The 15,051-nt window shown below is 40.7% G+C and overlaps 1 protein-coding gene across 2 annotated transcripts in view; it reads left to right on the forward strand.

Moving 5' to 3' along the window:
- Positions 1–15,051, forward strand: part of smarcc1a (SWI/SNF related, matrix associated, actin dependent regulator of chromatin, subfamily c, member 1a) — an 85,221-nt gene that overhangs the window by 4,445 nt on the left and 65,725 nt on the right. For both annotated transcript variants that reach the window (XM_034174345.1, XM_034174346.1), the window contains exons 2-7: positions 928–1,047; positions 1,796–1,881; positions 2,002–2,083; positions 8,486–8,578; positions 8,706–8,775; positions 11,507–11,576. In XM_034174345.1, coding sequence (XP_034030236.1) covers positions 928–1,047; positions 1,796–1,881; positions 2,002–2,083; positions 8,486–8,578; positions 8,706–8,775; positions 11,507–11,576 — 521 coding nt within the window. The remainder of the gene's footprint in view (positions 1–927; positions 1,048–1,795; positions 1,882–2,001; positions 2,084–8,485; positions 8,579–8,705; positions 8,776–11,506; positions 11,577–15,051) is intronic.

The following is a 15,051-nucleotide window of genomic DNA, read 5'->3' on the forward strand; positions in this document are numbered from 1 at the left end:
ACACAGCAGTTTTCTGAAGAAAATCCTTACAATTGTTTTTAATCTCAAAACCAATTTTTGATTGCTGTAAAAAAAAAAAAGTTTCTTACATGAGAACACTTGTAATTAAAATAGTAAAAAAATAAGATTCTTTAGAAACCTTTCTTCATCTATAAATTAAAATCATACTTACCGGTTTCAGATGAGATGATTTCTTGTTTATCATAAGGAACCTTGGACATTTATTTTTAAACAAATAAAATAGCATGGAAATTCATGTGTACATTTTTATCTCTGGTAGATATTCATATCTGCATTTCAACTAGAAAAAGAGACATCGTAAATAAATACAAATGTTTATTATAAATGCAACAGGAAATGATTTAACAATGACTGCATTGTGATTGTAAAGTAGGATTTCTTAAAATGACATAAACCTCATGGTGAAATCATTTTTTTAATTGAGTTATTTCAACTTTGAATTACATCGTCAGAGTATATGATTGCTTTTAAGAGCCCATTTTTGTATGGATCAGGCGGGCTGTGATTCAAGCCGACTTGGATTTCAACGAAACATGTCTCGGAGATGGAACCTACCAAGAAACGAACTTTTCCAAAAAAAAAAATTGACCGAAAACCAAACGGTCCAGACTGCAACCAGATTTCAATGTTATCAACAAATATAAGCCCTATTCTGTCAAATGCAACTGAAAAACCATGGGGGTCTTGATGGCACTGGCCACCAGTGGGTGCCAAAATACTCGACTTGCCCAATTTTGAGGAAGGAATTTTGCAATGCACTCAACTGGACACTGTGAGAAATTTTGGGATTAAGGACATATTTTTGCTCTATTTGAAAAATTAGATATCCCTGGAATGGGTGTGTACTGTTTTTATTGGTCTGCATTGACACCCATCTGATAACAAATATTATCTCTGTGGTCCTAGTATGTACAGAATGACTCCCCCTCCAGTAAGTCCTTGGCTGGGCTTGTGGTCCAGCTGCTGCAGTTCCAGGAAGATGCTTTTGGGCGCAGAGTCAACAATCCTGCCCTTACCAAGCTACCTGTGAGTGTAACACACATACCTCTGTTCATTCATAACCATATCCTGAAATATCTGTTTGTAGTATATTTTTCATATTGATGTATGTTTGCCCCCGCTGGCCGAAGGCACGTAGAGGGATGATGTCACAACGATTTCTGTCTGTCTGTCCGTCTGTCCCAAGAAGGGTTTAAGCATTCTGAAATCAACTCCTTTCACACTTTTAGGAGGAATTTCATGAAACTTGGTCACAAGTCCTTGTTGTCCATTAATAATAAGCATATTTTAGATTTTACCAGAGTTATGGCCCTTGATTAACAAAGCTAGACTTGGTCAGTTTCATGCTTGGGTGCTTGCAATCTGAAATTAACTCCTCATATTTTTGTAGGAATTTTATATAACTTGGTACAAATTCTTGTTATAGGTTGATAATACACGTATTGTAATATTGTACAAGATTGACACATTTTGGCAGAGTTATGGCCCTTGATTAACAAAGCTTGACACTGCCAGTTTCATGACTTGGTGCCTGTATTCTGAAGTCAACTTTTTTCACATTTTTAGGAGGATTTTTGGGTAACGGTATATTTCCTTGAAATGTTTTCAGAATGTAGCAAGCACTTATACCAAAGCAGCATTTGCCAGCTGGGAGTATTGTGCTCTCAGAGCACTCTTGTTTTGATTAGTTGTGAAATCTACAGTATTTTCTCAGAAAGGCAGAAATTGACTTTGCAATGAATAGCTAAACATGTTATTTCTTTCCTGTCTTCAGGCCAAGTGTTTCCTGGATTTCAAGGCTGGAGGTGTTCTCTGTCACATTCTGGGGTCTGTCTACAAGTTTAAGAGTGAGCAGGGCTGGTGAGTTGGCAAACTATTAACTGCATAGATGAGACTGAATTCATTACACAGAGTGTTGTTTGGCCCAAGTATTGTAGTGGATCACTTCACTTACATCTCTGTTTTTGTCCACATTTCCAGGCGACGGTTTGATCTGCAGAATCCCTCCAGGATGGACCGAAATGTAGAAATGTTCTTAAATGTGGAGAAGAACTTAGTGCAGGTATGGTACTTGCTCTGTACGCACCGGTCTTAAAGGGACATGGTCTGCATTTATATGGCACTTTGATGCGCAAAGGACTTTACAGTGATACCTAACATTCACACACTCGCACTGATGTCAGGGTGCTGCAATACAAGACACTCAACTGCACACTGGGAGCAACTTGCTGTTTAAACATTATAGCCCTAAGATTTTACCATACCTTAAAAAATCCCCTTGTAATGTGCTTTCTTTTAGTATAATGCCCATGTGTTCCATATCAAAATGTTTAGAACAATCTCAGTTTTTTGAATGTGAGACATATATATTTCTCCAGAACACTGTAAATATATGAATAGAAATATGATGAAAAGCTGGCCAGATGCAGGAGAGCATTAGAGGTCTAAGGATTAAGGACCTTACCCAAGAGCCCTTAGTGATTTTTCCATTCTGACAGATTTGAACAGAAGATGCTCTGGTCACAAGTCCACAGCTTTAATCACTTCATCGCCTCCCCCATTATGTTATTTGTTGTTTACGTTGCTTCAAAGGAAAGAAAGAAAAACTTTGGTTAAAATGTCGCCTCAAAAATCTATGCTGACGTGAAAATCGGATGGAATATTATAGCTAGCGTTGTTATCCATTTTCTATCATTAGAGCTAAAATGCACTCATGGAGTGTCACCATTGTTGTACTATTTTTTTTTTTTTTTTACGTCATGGCACAAATTAGCCATGTCATTCCTGTGTTGTTTGTTTGTTGTTTTTTGTTTTTTTTTACTTAGCATTTGTACAATAACGAAAACCAAACTACACTCCATGAACATTGATATAATCTGATATTGGTGAGTGGAGTGAGCGGCAGCGGTGAGTGGAGTTGATCCAAACTCCACAGCGTGTGTGCTTGTTGTTGCCAGTGGCCGCACCGGTATCCGCCATCCAGGGTCGTGTCGGCGTCGCGGGTCCAGCCCGGCTTGTAGCAGTGTTGCAGTCCCTCATCGGCCCACGGTTACTTGGTGGCTGACAACCCAGCAATCCAACCCCGCAGCAGCCCCGCGTTAGCGTCGGGGGCCTGGCTCGGCTTCACGGCAGTATCGTGGGGCCATCCCGGCTAGCAGTGGCGCAGCAGACCGTCGCAGACTCTTCTCGGCCTGCGGTCACAGAGGCCCAACTCAGCTCCATGACAGCATTACAGTCCCTTCACGTCCCGCGGCGGCACTGCAGGTCTATCCCGGCCCATGGTTCCTTGGAGGCAGACGACCCAACCCCGCAGCGGCGGCGTCGGAGTCGCCAAACAGACCCGCGGAGCTCACAACGGCAGCTAATTACGGGCCACTGCTACAGAGGTAGTTACATCCTGGCCCACGAAGCCGGAACCCAGCAAGCCAGGACCAGGCTTATTGTTAGCTTTCTAAGCTACCTAGCCCACCGTAGCTGCTGCACACATCATCCAGCATGCACCTAAGAAGGCAATAAGTGGAGAGGAATTGGAAGAAATAAAACAGTAATTGAACTTTATGTCTGAAGAACTCAGTGGCGTGGTAAAAAACCAGACTGAATTACTGGGTTTGTTGAAGGAGGTGCGGTAGCTGAGAAAATTGATGCAGGAAAAAGACAACGAAATCAGAAGAACGAGTGGAAGATTTAGAACAGTATTCAAGGATGGATGATATTATAACAGGATTGAACACCAGACATCGGTCATATTCTATGGCTGCAGCCAGCAGCACAAGTATTCTGGACGAAACGCCAGGAGAAATCCACTCCTTGGAGCAGCAGATCATCAAGTTCTTGTCTTCAAATAACATCCACATTAACAACAGTGACATTGCAGACTGTCATTCACTACCACAGAAAGACAACAAGTCCAAACCAGCCATCATCATCCGGTAACAGGGAAACAGTAATAAGTTTATTTATTGACCTAAGAAAGGCTTTTGACACAATCAATCACAACATATTATTTCAAAAGATGGAACTGTATGGGATCAGAGGAGTGGCTCTGAATTGAATTAAAAGCTATTTAGAAAACCGGAAGCAGTTTGTTAAACTCGGGGACTGCTGTCCTTCATATCTGGACATCGTTTGTGGGGTTCCCCAGGGTTCTGCGTTGGGACCAAAGTTATTTATTTTGTACATTAGTGATTTGTGTAGAGTTTCAGATGTGTTCAGAGCAGTTCTCTTTGCAGATGACACAAACCTGTTTTGTTCAGGAGATAATTTGCAACAATTATTATCTGATTTTGGAACGGAAACGATAAAGTTGAAGAGTTGGCTTGATATTAACAAACTGTCATTAAATTGGTCCAAAACTAAAATAATGTTATTTGGAAATCATAAAAAAAACACGCACAAATACAGTTAAATCTAGAAGGTGTAAACATTGAATGTGTCAAAGAGAACAAATTGTTAGGTGTGATTATTGATGAAAGAATCAACTGGTTAATCTCATATTCAACATATTCAAAAGAAAGTATCAAAGTATTGCAGTTTTAAATAGGGCTAAGCACATTCTTGAATGCAAATCACTACATACTCTGTATTGCACATTGACTGCACCTTACCTGACTTATTGTGCCAAAGTCTGGGGCAATAACTGTAAAAGTACAGTGCAACCATTATTCATTCTTCAAAAAAGGCATTAAGAACAATCCACAATGCAGGGTATTGTGATCATACCAACCCATTGTTCATTAAATCAAAAATATTAAAATTCTATGATCTGATAATGCTCAAGACTGTTCAGTTGATGTACAAAGTGAAAAATAGGCAATTGTCATTTAGAATTCAAGATTTTTTTTTTTTTTTTTTTTTTTTTTTGCGCCAAGAGAAGGAATATATAATTTAAGGAGTTTATCATTTCAAAATTGTGGGTGCTTGGACAACCAGGAAATGCTTCTGTGTCTCCATTTGTGGCCTCAATAATGGAATAATCTACCTGAGGAACTCAAACGATGTTCAAATATTTATATAAAGAAATTATGTTCTCTTGTGTTGTATGTTCTTTTGTGTTGTATGAAGAATCTACTACACTTGAATCGTTACTACTGAAAATGTATCAATCAATCAATTTCAATCAATTTTATTTATATAGCGCCAAATCACAACAAACAGTTGCCCCAAGGCGCTTTATATTGTAAGGCAAGGCCATACAATAATTACGTAAAAACTCCAACGGTCAAAACGACCCCCTGTGAGCAAGCACGTGGCGACAGTGGGAAGGAAAAACTCCCTTTTAACAGGAAGAAACTTCCAGCAGAACCAGGCTCAGGGAGGGGCAGTCTTCTGCTGGGACTGGTTGGGGCTGAGGGAGAGAACCAGGAAAAAGACATGCTGTGGAGGGGAGCAGAGATCAATCACTAATGATTAAAAGCAGAGTGGTGCATACAGAGCAAAAAGAGAAAGAAACACTCAGTGCATCATGGGAACCTCCCAGCAGTCTAAGTCTATAGCAGCATAACTAGGGGATGGTTCAGGGTCACCTGATCCAGCCCTAACTATAAGCTTTAGCAAAAAGGAAAGTTTTAAGCCTAATCTTAAAAGTAGAGAGGGTGTCTGTCTCCCTGATCTGAATTGGGAGGTGGTTCCACAGGAGAGGAGCCTGAAAGCTGAAGGCTCTGCCTCCCATTCTACTCTTACAAACCCTAGGAACTGCAAGTAAGCCTGCAGTCTGAGAGCGAAGCGCTCTATTGGGATGATATGGTACTATGAGGTCCCTAAGATAAGATGGGACCTGATTATTCAAAACCTTATAAGTAAGAAGAAGAATTTTAAATTCTATTCTAGAATTAACAGGAAGCCAATGAAGAGAGGCCAATATGGGTGAGATATGCTCTCTCCTTCTAGTCCCCGTTAGTACTCTAGCTGCAGCATTTTGAATTAACTGAAGGCTTTTCAGGGAACTTTTAGGACAACCTGATAATAATGAATTACAATAGTCCAGCCTAGAGGAAATAAATGCATGAATTAGTTTTTCAGCATCACTCTGAGACAAGACCTTTCTAATTTTAGCGATATTGCGTAAATGCAAAAAAGCAGTCCTACATATTTGTTTAATATGCGCTTTGAATGACATATCCTGATAAAAAATGACTCCAAGATTTCTCACAGTATTACTAGAGGTCAGGGTAATGCCATCCAGAGTAAGGATCTGGTTAGACACCATGTTTCTAAGATTTGTGGGGCCAAGTACAATAACTTCAGTTTTATCTGAGTTTAAAAGCAGGAAATTAGAGGTCATCCATGTCTTTATGTCTGTAAGACAATCCTGCAGTTTAGCTAATTGGTGTGTGTCCTCTGGCTTCATGGATAGATAAAGCTGGGTATCATCTGCGTAACATTGAAAATTTAAACAATGCCATCTAATAATACTGCCTAAGGGAAGATGTATAAAGTGAATAAAATTGGTCCTAGCACAGAACCTTGTGGAACTCCATAATTAACCTTAGTCTGTGAAGAAGATTCCCCATTTACATGAACAAATTGTAATCTATTAGATAAATATGATTCAAACCACCGCAGCGCAGTGCCTTTAATACCTATGGCATGTTCTAATCTCTGTAATAAAATTTTATGGTCAACAGTATCAAAAGCAGCACTGAGGTCTAACAGAACAAGCACAGAGATGAGTCCACTGTCTGAGGCCATAAGAAGATCATTTGTAACCTTCACTAATGCTGTTTCTGTACTATGATGAATTCTAAAACCTGACTGAAACTCTTCAAATAGACCATTCCTCTGCAGATGATCAGTTAGCTGTTTTACAACTACCCTTTCAAGAATTTTTGAGAGAAAAGGAAGGTTGGAGATTGGCCTATAATTAGCTAAGATAGCTGGGTCAAGTGATGGCTTTTTAAGTAATGGTTTAATTACTGCCACCTTAAAAGCCTGTGGTACATAGCCAACTAATAAAGATAGATTGATCATATTTAAGATCGAAGCATTAAATAATGGTAGGGCTTCCTTGAGCAGCCTGGTAGGAATGGGGTCTAATAGACATGTTGATGGTTTGGATGAAGTAACTAATGAAAATAACTTAGACAGAACAATCTGAGAGAGAGAGTCTAACCAAATACCGGCATCACTGAAAGCAGCCAAAGATAACGATACGTTTTTGGGATGGTTATGAGTAATTTTTTCTCTAATAGTTAAAATTTTATTGGCAAAGAAAGTCATGAAGTCATTACTAGTTAAAGTTAAAGGAATACTCGGCTCAATAGAGCTCTGACTCTTTGTCAGCCTGGCTACAGTGCTGAAAAGAAACCTGGGGTTGTTCTTATTTTCTTCAATTAGTGATGAGTAGTAAGATGTCCTAGCTTTACGGAGGGCTTTTTTATAGAGCAACAGACTCTTTTTCCAGGCTAAGTGAAGATCTTCTAAATTAGTGAGATGCCATTTCCTCTCCAACTTACGGGTTATCTGCTTTAAGCTGCGAGTTTGTGAGTTATACCACGGAGTCAGGCACTTCTGATTTAAAGCTCTCTTTTTCAGAGGAGCTACAGCATCCAAAGTTGTCTTCAATGAGGATGTAAAACTATTGACGAGATACTCTATCTCACTTACAGAGTTTAGGTAGCTACTCTGCACTGTGTTGGTATATGGCATTAGAGAACATAAAGAAGGAATCATATCCTTAAACCTAGTTACAGCGCTTTCTGAAAGACTTCTAGTGTAATGAAATTTATTCCCCACTGCTGGGTAGTCCATCAGAGTAAATGTAAATGTTATTAAGAAATGATCAGACAGAAGGGAGTTTTCAGGGAATACTGTTAAGTCTTCAATTTCCATACCATAAGTCAGAACAAGATCTAAGATATGATTAAAGTGGTGGGTGGACTCATTTACATTTTGAGCAAAGCCAGTTGACTCTAATAATAGATTAAATGCAGTGTTGAGGCTGTCATTCTCAGCATCTGTGTGGATGTTAAAATCGCCCACTATAATTATCTGTGTAAAATGTATTTATAAAATGTATGGTGATAACTAGCATGTAGTAGGAGCTGTTTGGGAAATATGTGACCACTCGAGATTTTGTTTGGAAATGTTTGTTCATGAAAATTCAGTAAGTTATATCTTCTATATTCCAATTCTAAGGTGGAACTATGCTAGTATATAAAGGTATATCTAAAAAGGAAGAGTAAAATAGGAGAGTAGAGTAGAGCCACTTAGGTGCCTGGCACATAGCCTGGTTTAATTTGACTGTATGGAAGGGTGTAGGCATTGATAAGCGTTGCTTCTGCCTACGCCTTTTGGGCACTATGTTCATTGTTTTCTTTTTTCTTTCTTTTAACTACTTTGTCTATGAGTTTTGTTTGTTTGTGTACGAGATATTTTTGTTTAGCATATATGTGCCTAATAAATTCAATTCAATATTAAAAACTGCTTCTCATTGAATGTAACTGTATCTGTAATTCTGTGTTAATAGAATAACTGCTTGACACGTCCCGCTGTCTTCCTTTCGACGGACATCGAGCAGAAACAGGCCAGTAAACTTAAAGAAATCATCAAAAGGCACCAGGTGAGGACTCCAACTTAAGTGAAGCTAGATATAAAGATTTGTTCAGTGAAGCACGGATTGCTTTTTTATGCTTACGAGCATGTATCTTTTGTTGTGTGGTTACAGTATTACATTTTGTTCTCCTCAGGGTTCCATCACAGAGGATAAGTCAAAGGCCACACACCATATTTACCCCCCTCCAACCCAGCAAGAGGAAGGTAAGCTGCTATTTTGTCAAATTACAAAACTTGTCATTAGGTTAGTTTTCTTTGAGTAAGTACTTTTGTGATTGCTTATGGTCAGTGAGCCAGGAGACAATTTTGACCTAATCAGTACCACTTTAGATGGCAAAACAACACTTACAATCCAGCCTCAGTATACCATTGTTTACCCAAAAATGTACGCTGTCCATTTCAGGGTGGCAGCTGTAGCCAGGTAGGGGTCAATGAAGAATTCCATAGGGGTTAAAAATTAAAAATGCTCCAGTCATTTTGAAAAGTACACCACATTATTTGTCTTATCATAAAGATTCCAAAAAATGTATGTTTTGAACCATCTTTGACTGAATGTTATGGGATAACGACAGAAAAATTGGTGACAAAGGTCAGTTTCAGTTTGTACAGGAATCAGAAGTTAAAGTTGCTCCAATTTTGGTAAAAAGTGATGTAAATTATTGGTTGCCATTCAGATTTCACTAAACTGACGAAATTTAGTTTCTACTGAAATCCAAGCATTTTAACTTCAGTTAATTTTTTTAATGCATTGCAAAATTACAGCTCATTTTAATAGAGAGCATATTTACCTGGGGGAATTCCATAACAAATATTTTATTTTCATTTTTATGGCATCTGCAGGAGGATGCGCAAGTGCATGCATGAGGTTTTTGAAAAGGCCGAAAGTTACCTTTGACCTTGGGTAATTCTGATGTCTGTGAGTTGCCTTGTAAAGCACTGCAGAGGTGTTATCTGGTTATAAAAAATGTTTTTAGATTTAGACATTTATTTCTCGCTAGCGTTTACGCAATGTATGAGAAACTTGTTAGATTTACACAGAAACACAGCTATTTCAGAGCATTTTCCACAATGTTGGATTGAGAGAGACCAGCCAGCAGATATCACTGTGCGTCTCTACTCTGGTTGTCACCGTGTACTTCCCAGCATCCCTCGCGCAACTCTGGGTAAGCAACCGCGTGATCTATGACGCTGCTGCCATAGACTGTATGGATCGGTATCATCGCTGCTGTAAGTTGTTCAGAGTCATTTGTTCTTTTGAAATTTTCACCTTCAGGGGAACTTTTTATTTTTTTTCTAGACAATGCAAATTTTGATCATATTAGCAGTGTCATATTATGAATCCCTTATTTAAAGGATAATCAATACAATTATTGTGGTGTCAAAGAAAATTCTTTTTATGCCTTAAATCTTAAGGTTAGTGGCAGTATAGCTTTAATAGGGTTTTAAAAAGGAATAGTGTGCACCATCTGTTATGCTTAGTTACCTTGGACAACCACCTCTTAAGTCCCTCTCCTTTTACAGTCCAAGATTTTTTTTAGATTACTTCGAGAAGTCCCCTTTATTTTGGAGACAAAGCATTCAACATGGTCAAAACCATTCCATTTATTAATCCAGTTATCTCAACCAATAATTTACATAACTTTTTTTTATTTTATTTTTTTTCAAAATTGGAGCAGCTTTAACTTCTATACAGAGCCCGCCGAGGGACATGGTGGTTAATTTTTTTTGGGGGGGGCCCAGATTATTGCGTTCCTTTGCAATATTATTGTGTTCCCTCACAATAGTTTTCGCGTTCCTTCGCAGTAACCTAATATATTAAAGCTCATGCCTATCAGAGTACACAGTGAGTGGAATCAGGTGGGGGGAGACTGAAAGCATATGCACACACACACACAGCAACAGGATTCACGAGAGAATGGAATCCCGTGAGATGGAGTAAGTTGCTACAACTTGCACAGCTGTAACTCAGTAGCCATGCAGGCTTCCAGAGCCTTGGAGTTACCCCCGAATAAAGCACACGGCGTCTTCTAGTGCATCATATCTCCACCGAAACTTTAAAATACGGTTCAGAGTCTTCATGCACATAATCACATTGTGTCTCACAGACAAAGCCTCCAGTATTTTATTGTATATAAGCCCCAGGTTAAAGTAGAACTTAATCAAGTTCTGGTTATCCATGATGTGCAATCCATTGAAATGATTCAACAAACCTGTGTGTCCCCAGGCTGGAAATATGGACTCAAAAGTATTGCGAGGGAACACTATAATCTGGGCTAAAAAATTAACCACCATGTCCCTATGTGGGCTCTGTACTTCTGACTGCTGTACAAACTGAAATTGACCTTTGTCACCATTTTTTGCTGTTTTTGCCCCATAGCCCCACAACATTCAGTCATAGATGGTCCAAACTTTTCAATATAACTGGAGGGTTTTTTTTTTTTGGTTTTTTTTTACCCCTGTGTAATTCTTTATTGACCCTGATACACTGAGGCTGGCTTGTTAGTGTTTGTGTTTGCCACCTTACATGGTACTGAAATCCTGCTTGGCACATAGACTGTTAGTTTAAGAAATACAAAGAAAACTTAAAAGCTATGATTTAAAATATCTACTTTGACATACACAAGTATAGCAAGTCGTATTGCATTGCATAAATTGTATATTGAATTGACACAAGTTTTACACTGGATGCACTTCCTGATGCAACTCCACATTACATGGAGGAATGCGTCAGGGGTGGGGTTTGAACCAGGAACCTTCCACACTGAAACCAAGTGCACTAACCACTTGTCCACCACTCCCTACTGTCATATACAAGTATGGTAAGCTATATTTGTATTTATGTCAATGTGCCTAAAACCTTTGTACAGTACTCTCTCTAGACATATAGCCACAATAAATATTAGTTTGGTTCAAAGTGTGTTTGTGTTTGTTGCAGAGGAGTGGCTGCGTCCTGTTATGAAAAAAGACAAACAGCTACTGGTGCACTGGGGTTTTTACCCAGACAGGTGAGTACTGAGCAGTGCGGACAGTTGATGCACTTTTTTGTTCTTCTTTGAAGCCAAGACCTTGATTGTAACAAATTTATTTTTAGAGAAACACTTTCTGAACACCACTCTTCTCTTTTAGGACCATGTAGGGCCAGCCAGTAACATGATCAGAATAATGTATCACCAGGATGTTATCTAGAACATCACATTGTTCTTGATAGCCAGGTCAGGGTCAATAAAGAATTACACAGGGGTAAAATCCATCCATCTTCTTCCGCTTTATCCGGAGTCGGGTCGCGGGGGCAGCAGCTCAAGCAAAGCCGCCCAGACCCCCCGATACACACACACACCTCCCCCAGCTCCTCCGGGGGAACCCCAAGGCGTTCCCAAGCCAGCTGTGAGATGTAATCCCTCCAGCGTGTCCTGGGTCTTCCCCGGGGCCTCCTCCCAATGGGACGTGCCCGGAACACCTCTCCAGCGAGGCGTCCAGGGGGCATCCGGAAAAGATGCCCAAGCCACCTCAACTGAGTCCTTTCGACGTGGAGGAGCAGCGGCTCGACTCCGAGCTCCTCCCGAGTGACCGAGCTCGTCACCCTATCTCTAAGAGAGCGCCCAGCCACCCTGCGGAGGAAACTCATCTCGGCCGCTTGTACTCGCGATTTCGTTCTTTTGCTCATGAACCAAATCTCATGACCATAGGTGAGGATCGGAACGTAGATCGATCGGTAAATCGAGAGCCTTGCCCCCCTACTCAGCCTTCTTCACCACGACGGTCCAATACAGCGACCGCATCACTGCAGACGCTGCACCGATCCGTCTATCGATCTCATGCTCCATCCGTCCCTCACTCGTGAACAAGACCCCGAGATACTTAAACTCCTTCACTTGAGGCTCCACTCCTCGGATTTTGAGGTGCTGATTTTCATCCCGGACACTTCACACTCGGCTGCAAACCGCCCCAGTGCACGCTGAAGGTCCTGATTTGACAAAGCCAACAGAACCACATCGTCCGCATACAGCAGAGACGAGATTCTGTGGTTCCCAAACCAGACCCCCTCTACACCCTGGCTGCGCCTAGAAATTCTGTCCATAAAAATAATGAACAGAACCGGTGACAAAGGGCAGCCCTGGTGGAGGCCAACATGCACTGGAAACAGGTTTGACTTACTACCGGCAATGCGAACCAAGCTCCTGCTGCGGTCGTACAGGGACCGGATGGCCCTTAGCAAAGGACCCCGTACTCCCGGAGCACCCCCCACAGGGTGCTCCGAGGGACACGGTCGAATGCCTTCTCCAGAGCCACAAAACACATGTGGACTGGTTGGGCGAACGCCCATGAACCCTCAAGCACCCAATGGAGCGTGTAGAGTAACAGCAATGATTAAATATAAAAATAAAATATAAGAAGACATTTACAATGTAAACTGAGATGCAAAAATTGCACTGCTCATGGCTATTTAAAATCCAGTTGCTACAATAGTCTGTGGCTCAGAATGTAGCTGAAGCTGGTGAGTATGAGAGCGGGGGGGGGCGAGGAAGAGGAGGGGTGATGGAGGCTACAGCTCTGGGGAAAAAGCTGTTCCTCAATCTACTAGTCTGGGTTTTTATGTTGTAGTATCGCTTCCCTGATGGGAGCGTGGCAAACAGATGGTGTCCAGGGTGAGTATGGTCAGTGGAGATCCTGGTGGCTCTCCTCTACAGACGTCCAGCATACACAGCATCCAGGACAGGAATCTCAGCTCCAGTGACCTCTGGGCTGTCCTTACAACCCAAGTCATCCAAATTAATCTGAATGGAGGGCCACATGCCAAAAATATTTATCCCTTTGTGAATTACAGAATTAATGTGATTTCAATTAAATGCATTATTTAACATTCTGAATCTATAATGAAGTTTCAACATAAAATCAGTTTTATTTAATTCCAAAGATCATGTCAATTGCCAAGGTGGCACCAAAGGAAAGTTGGGCCACATGTGGCCTACGGGTCCTCCATTGGGCAGTCCTGCACACATGCTCAGGCAGCCACAGAAAGATCAGTAGATCAGGAGTCTGTTGGAAATTTGTACTTTCCTGGTCCTCCATTACACACTGCTATTAAAAATATAAAAGGATAAAAACAAAAAAGTATGACATGATACACACTGAGCAGCACATAAATATATAAGAAGACCTGTATGATGGTTATGTATCTGTTGTGCACAATGTCATAAGTGCATTGTGCATATAGGCACCTGTGATGGTTATGCAAGTATTGGAATGTATTGGAGATAACCAGTGTTCAGTCTAAATTGGTGTGAAAGTGCAGTGTAGCTTCAGAAGTCTGATGGCTTGTGGAAAGAAGCTGTTGTCAAACTTGTCTCTGAGCTCAAACCTTTGTATGTCTGCCTGATGGCAGGAGTGTGAAGAGACTGTTGGGGAAGTGTGTTGTCCCTTATGATACTGCATGCCTTTCTAATGGCCCTGGAGTGAGGGGAAGCCCACTCCTGAGAGGTGTTGTGTTGTTTTTATCACACATTGAAGGGCCTCCTTTCTTGAACTGTGCACTGAATGTATATACCACACTGATAGAACTGGTGAGGACACTTTCTGCTCTTCTCCTGTAGAAGTTGCTGAGGATTCTTGAAGACATACCAAATAATCTTCAGCCTTCGTAGGAAGTACAGAAAGACAAAGGTTATGCTGCAGTGTGTCCCTGTTTACTTGTTTAAATAGCTTAACCTCTGTGAGGAAAAAGATCACAAAATAATTTTAAAAAATTTAAAAATTAATTTGATTCACAGTTTTATGATGAAGACAGTCACAATCCCAATTGGATTGGACAATTTTATCAGGGATTTCACCACCATAGCCTCTTTCTTTTTCATTCAATTTTGAGTGCTCTCTCTGTTCATATAGCACAGTAGATAGGAGGTGCTCTTGCCGCTCATGCTGGTGGACTTTACATGCCATGACTGCAGATCATCCAACTCCTCAGAACATGCTGGCTTTGCAGGAGGTGACCGCTTCCCCAGTTGCGAAAATGTGACACGGCAGCAACATGCCATATTCTGGTTATGTGCCATGCTACGTACTGGTCAGTGGGAGCCCACTATCGATCCCCATCGTTGCAGAAAATTACCCATTGACGTCAAGTTTAGATCATTGGAAAGTCTGGTCAGTGGGGCTCGAGATAACACTGTGTATCAGGATTCAATTTAGGTTGTTAGAACTATACGTTTGGGACATACTCTATGGACACGTCTGACAGCAGCAGAAATATGCTTAAGAACAATGTTAACAGTTTTTAGTTTATGTATCAAAGTACACAACCGCTTCTAAATGCAGATGGTTGAGCACAAAATAAATAATAAAACACTGCTTCACTGGCAGTATTTCGACTGTCCAACTGCTTCCATAGAAAGATAAAAAGACAGGCACACATTTTAGAGATAGAGAGGTTGACACCCCTCTGGGCACATTCGTGTCACGGATATTTAACACAACCTGCTGTTG

Source organism: Thalassophryne amazonica, chromosome 7 (genome assembly GCF_902500255.1).
Source record: "Thalassophryne amazonica chromosome 7, fThaAma1.1, whole genome shotgun sequence".
Taxonomy (NCBI): domain Eukaryota; kingdom Metazoa; phylum Chordata; class Actinopteri; order Batrachoidiformes; family Batrachoididae; genus Thalassophryne; species Thalassophryne amazonica.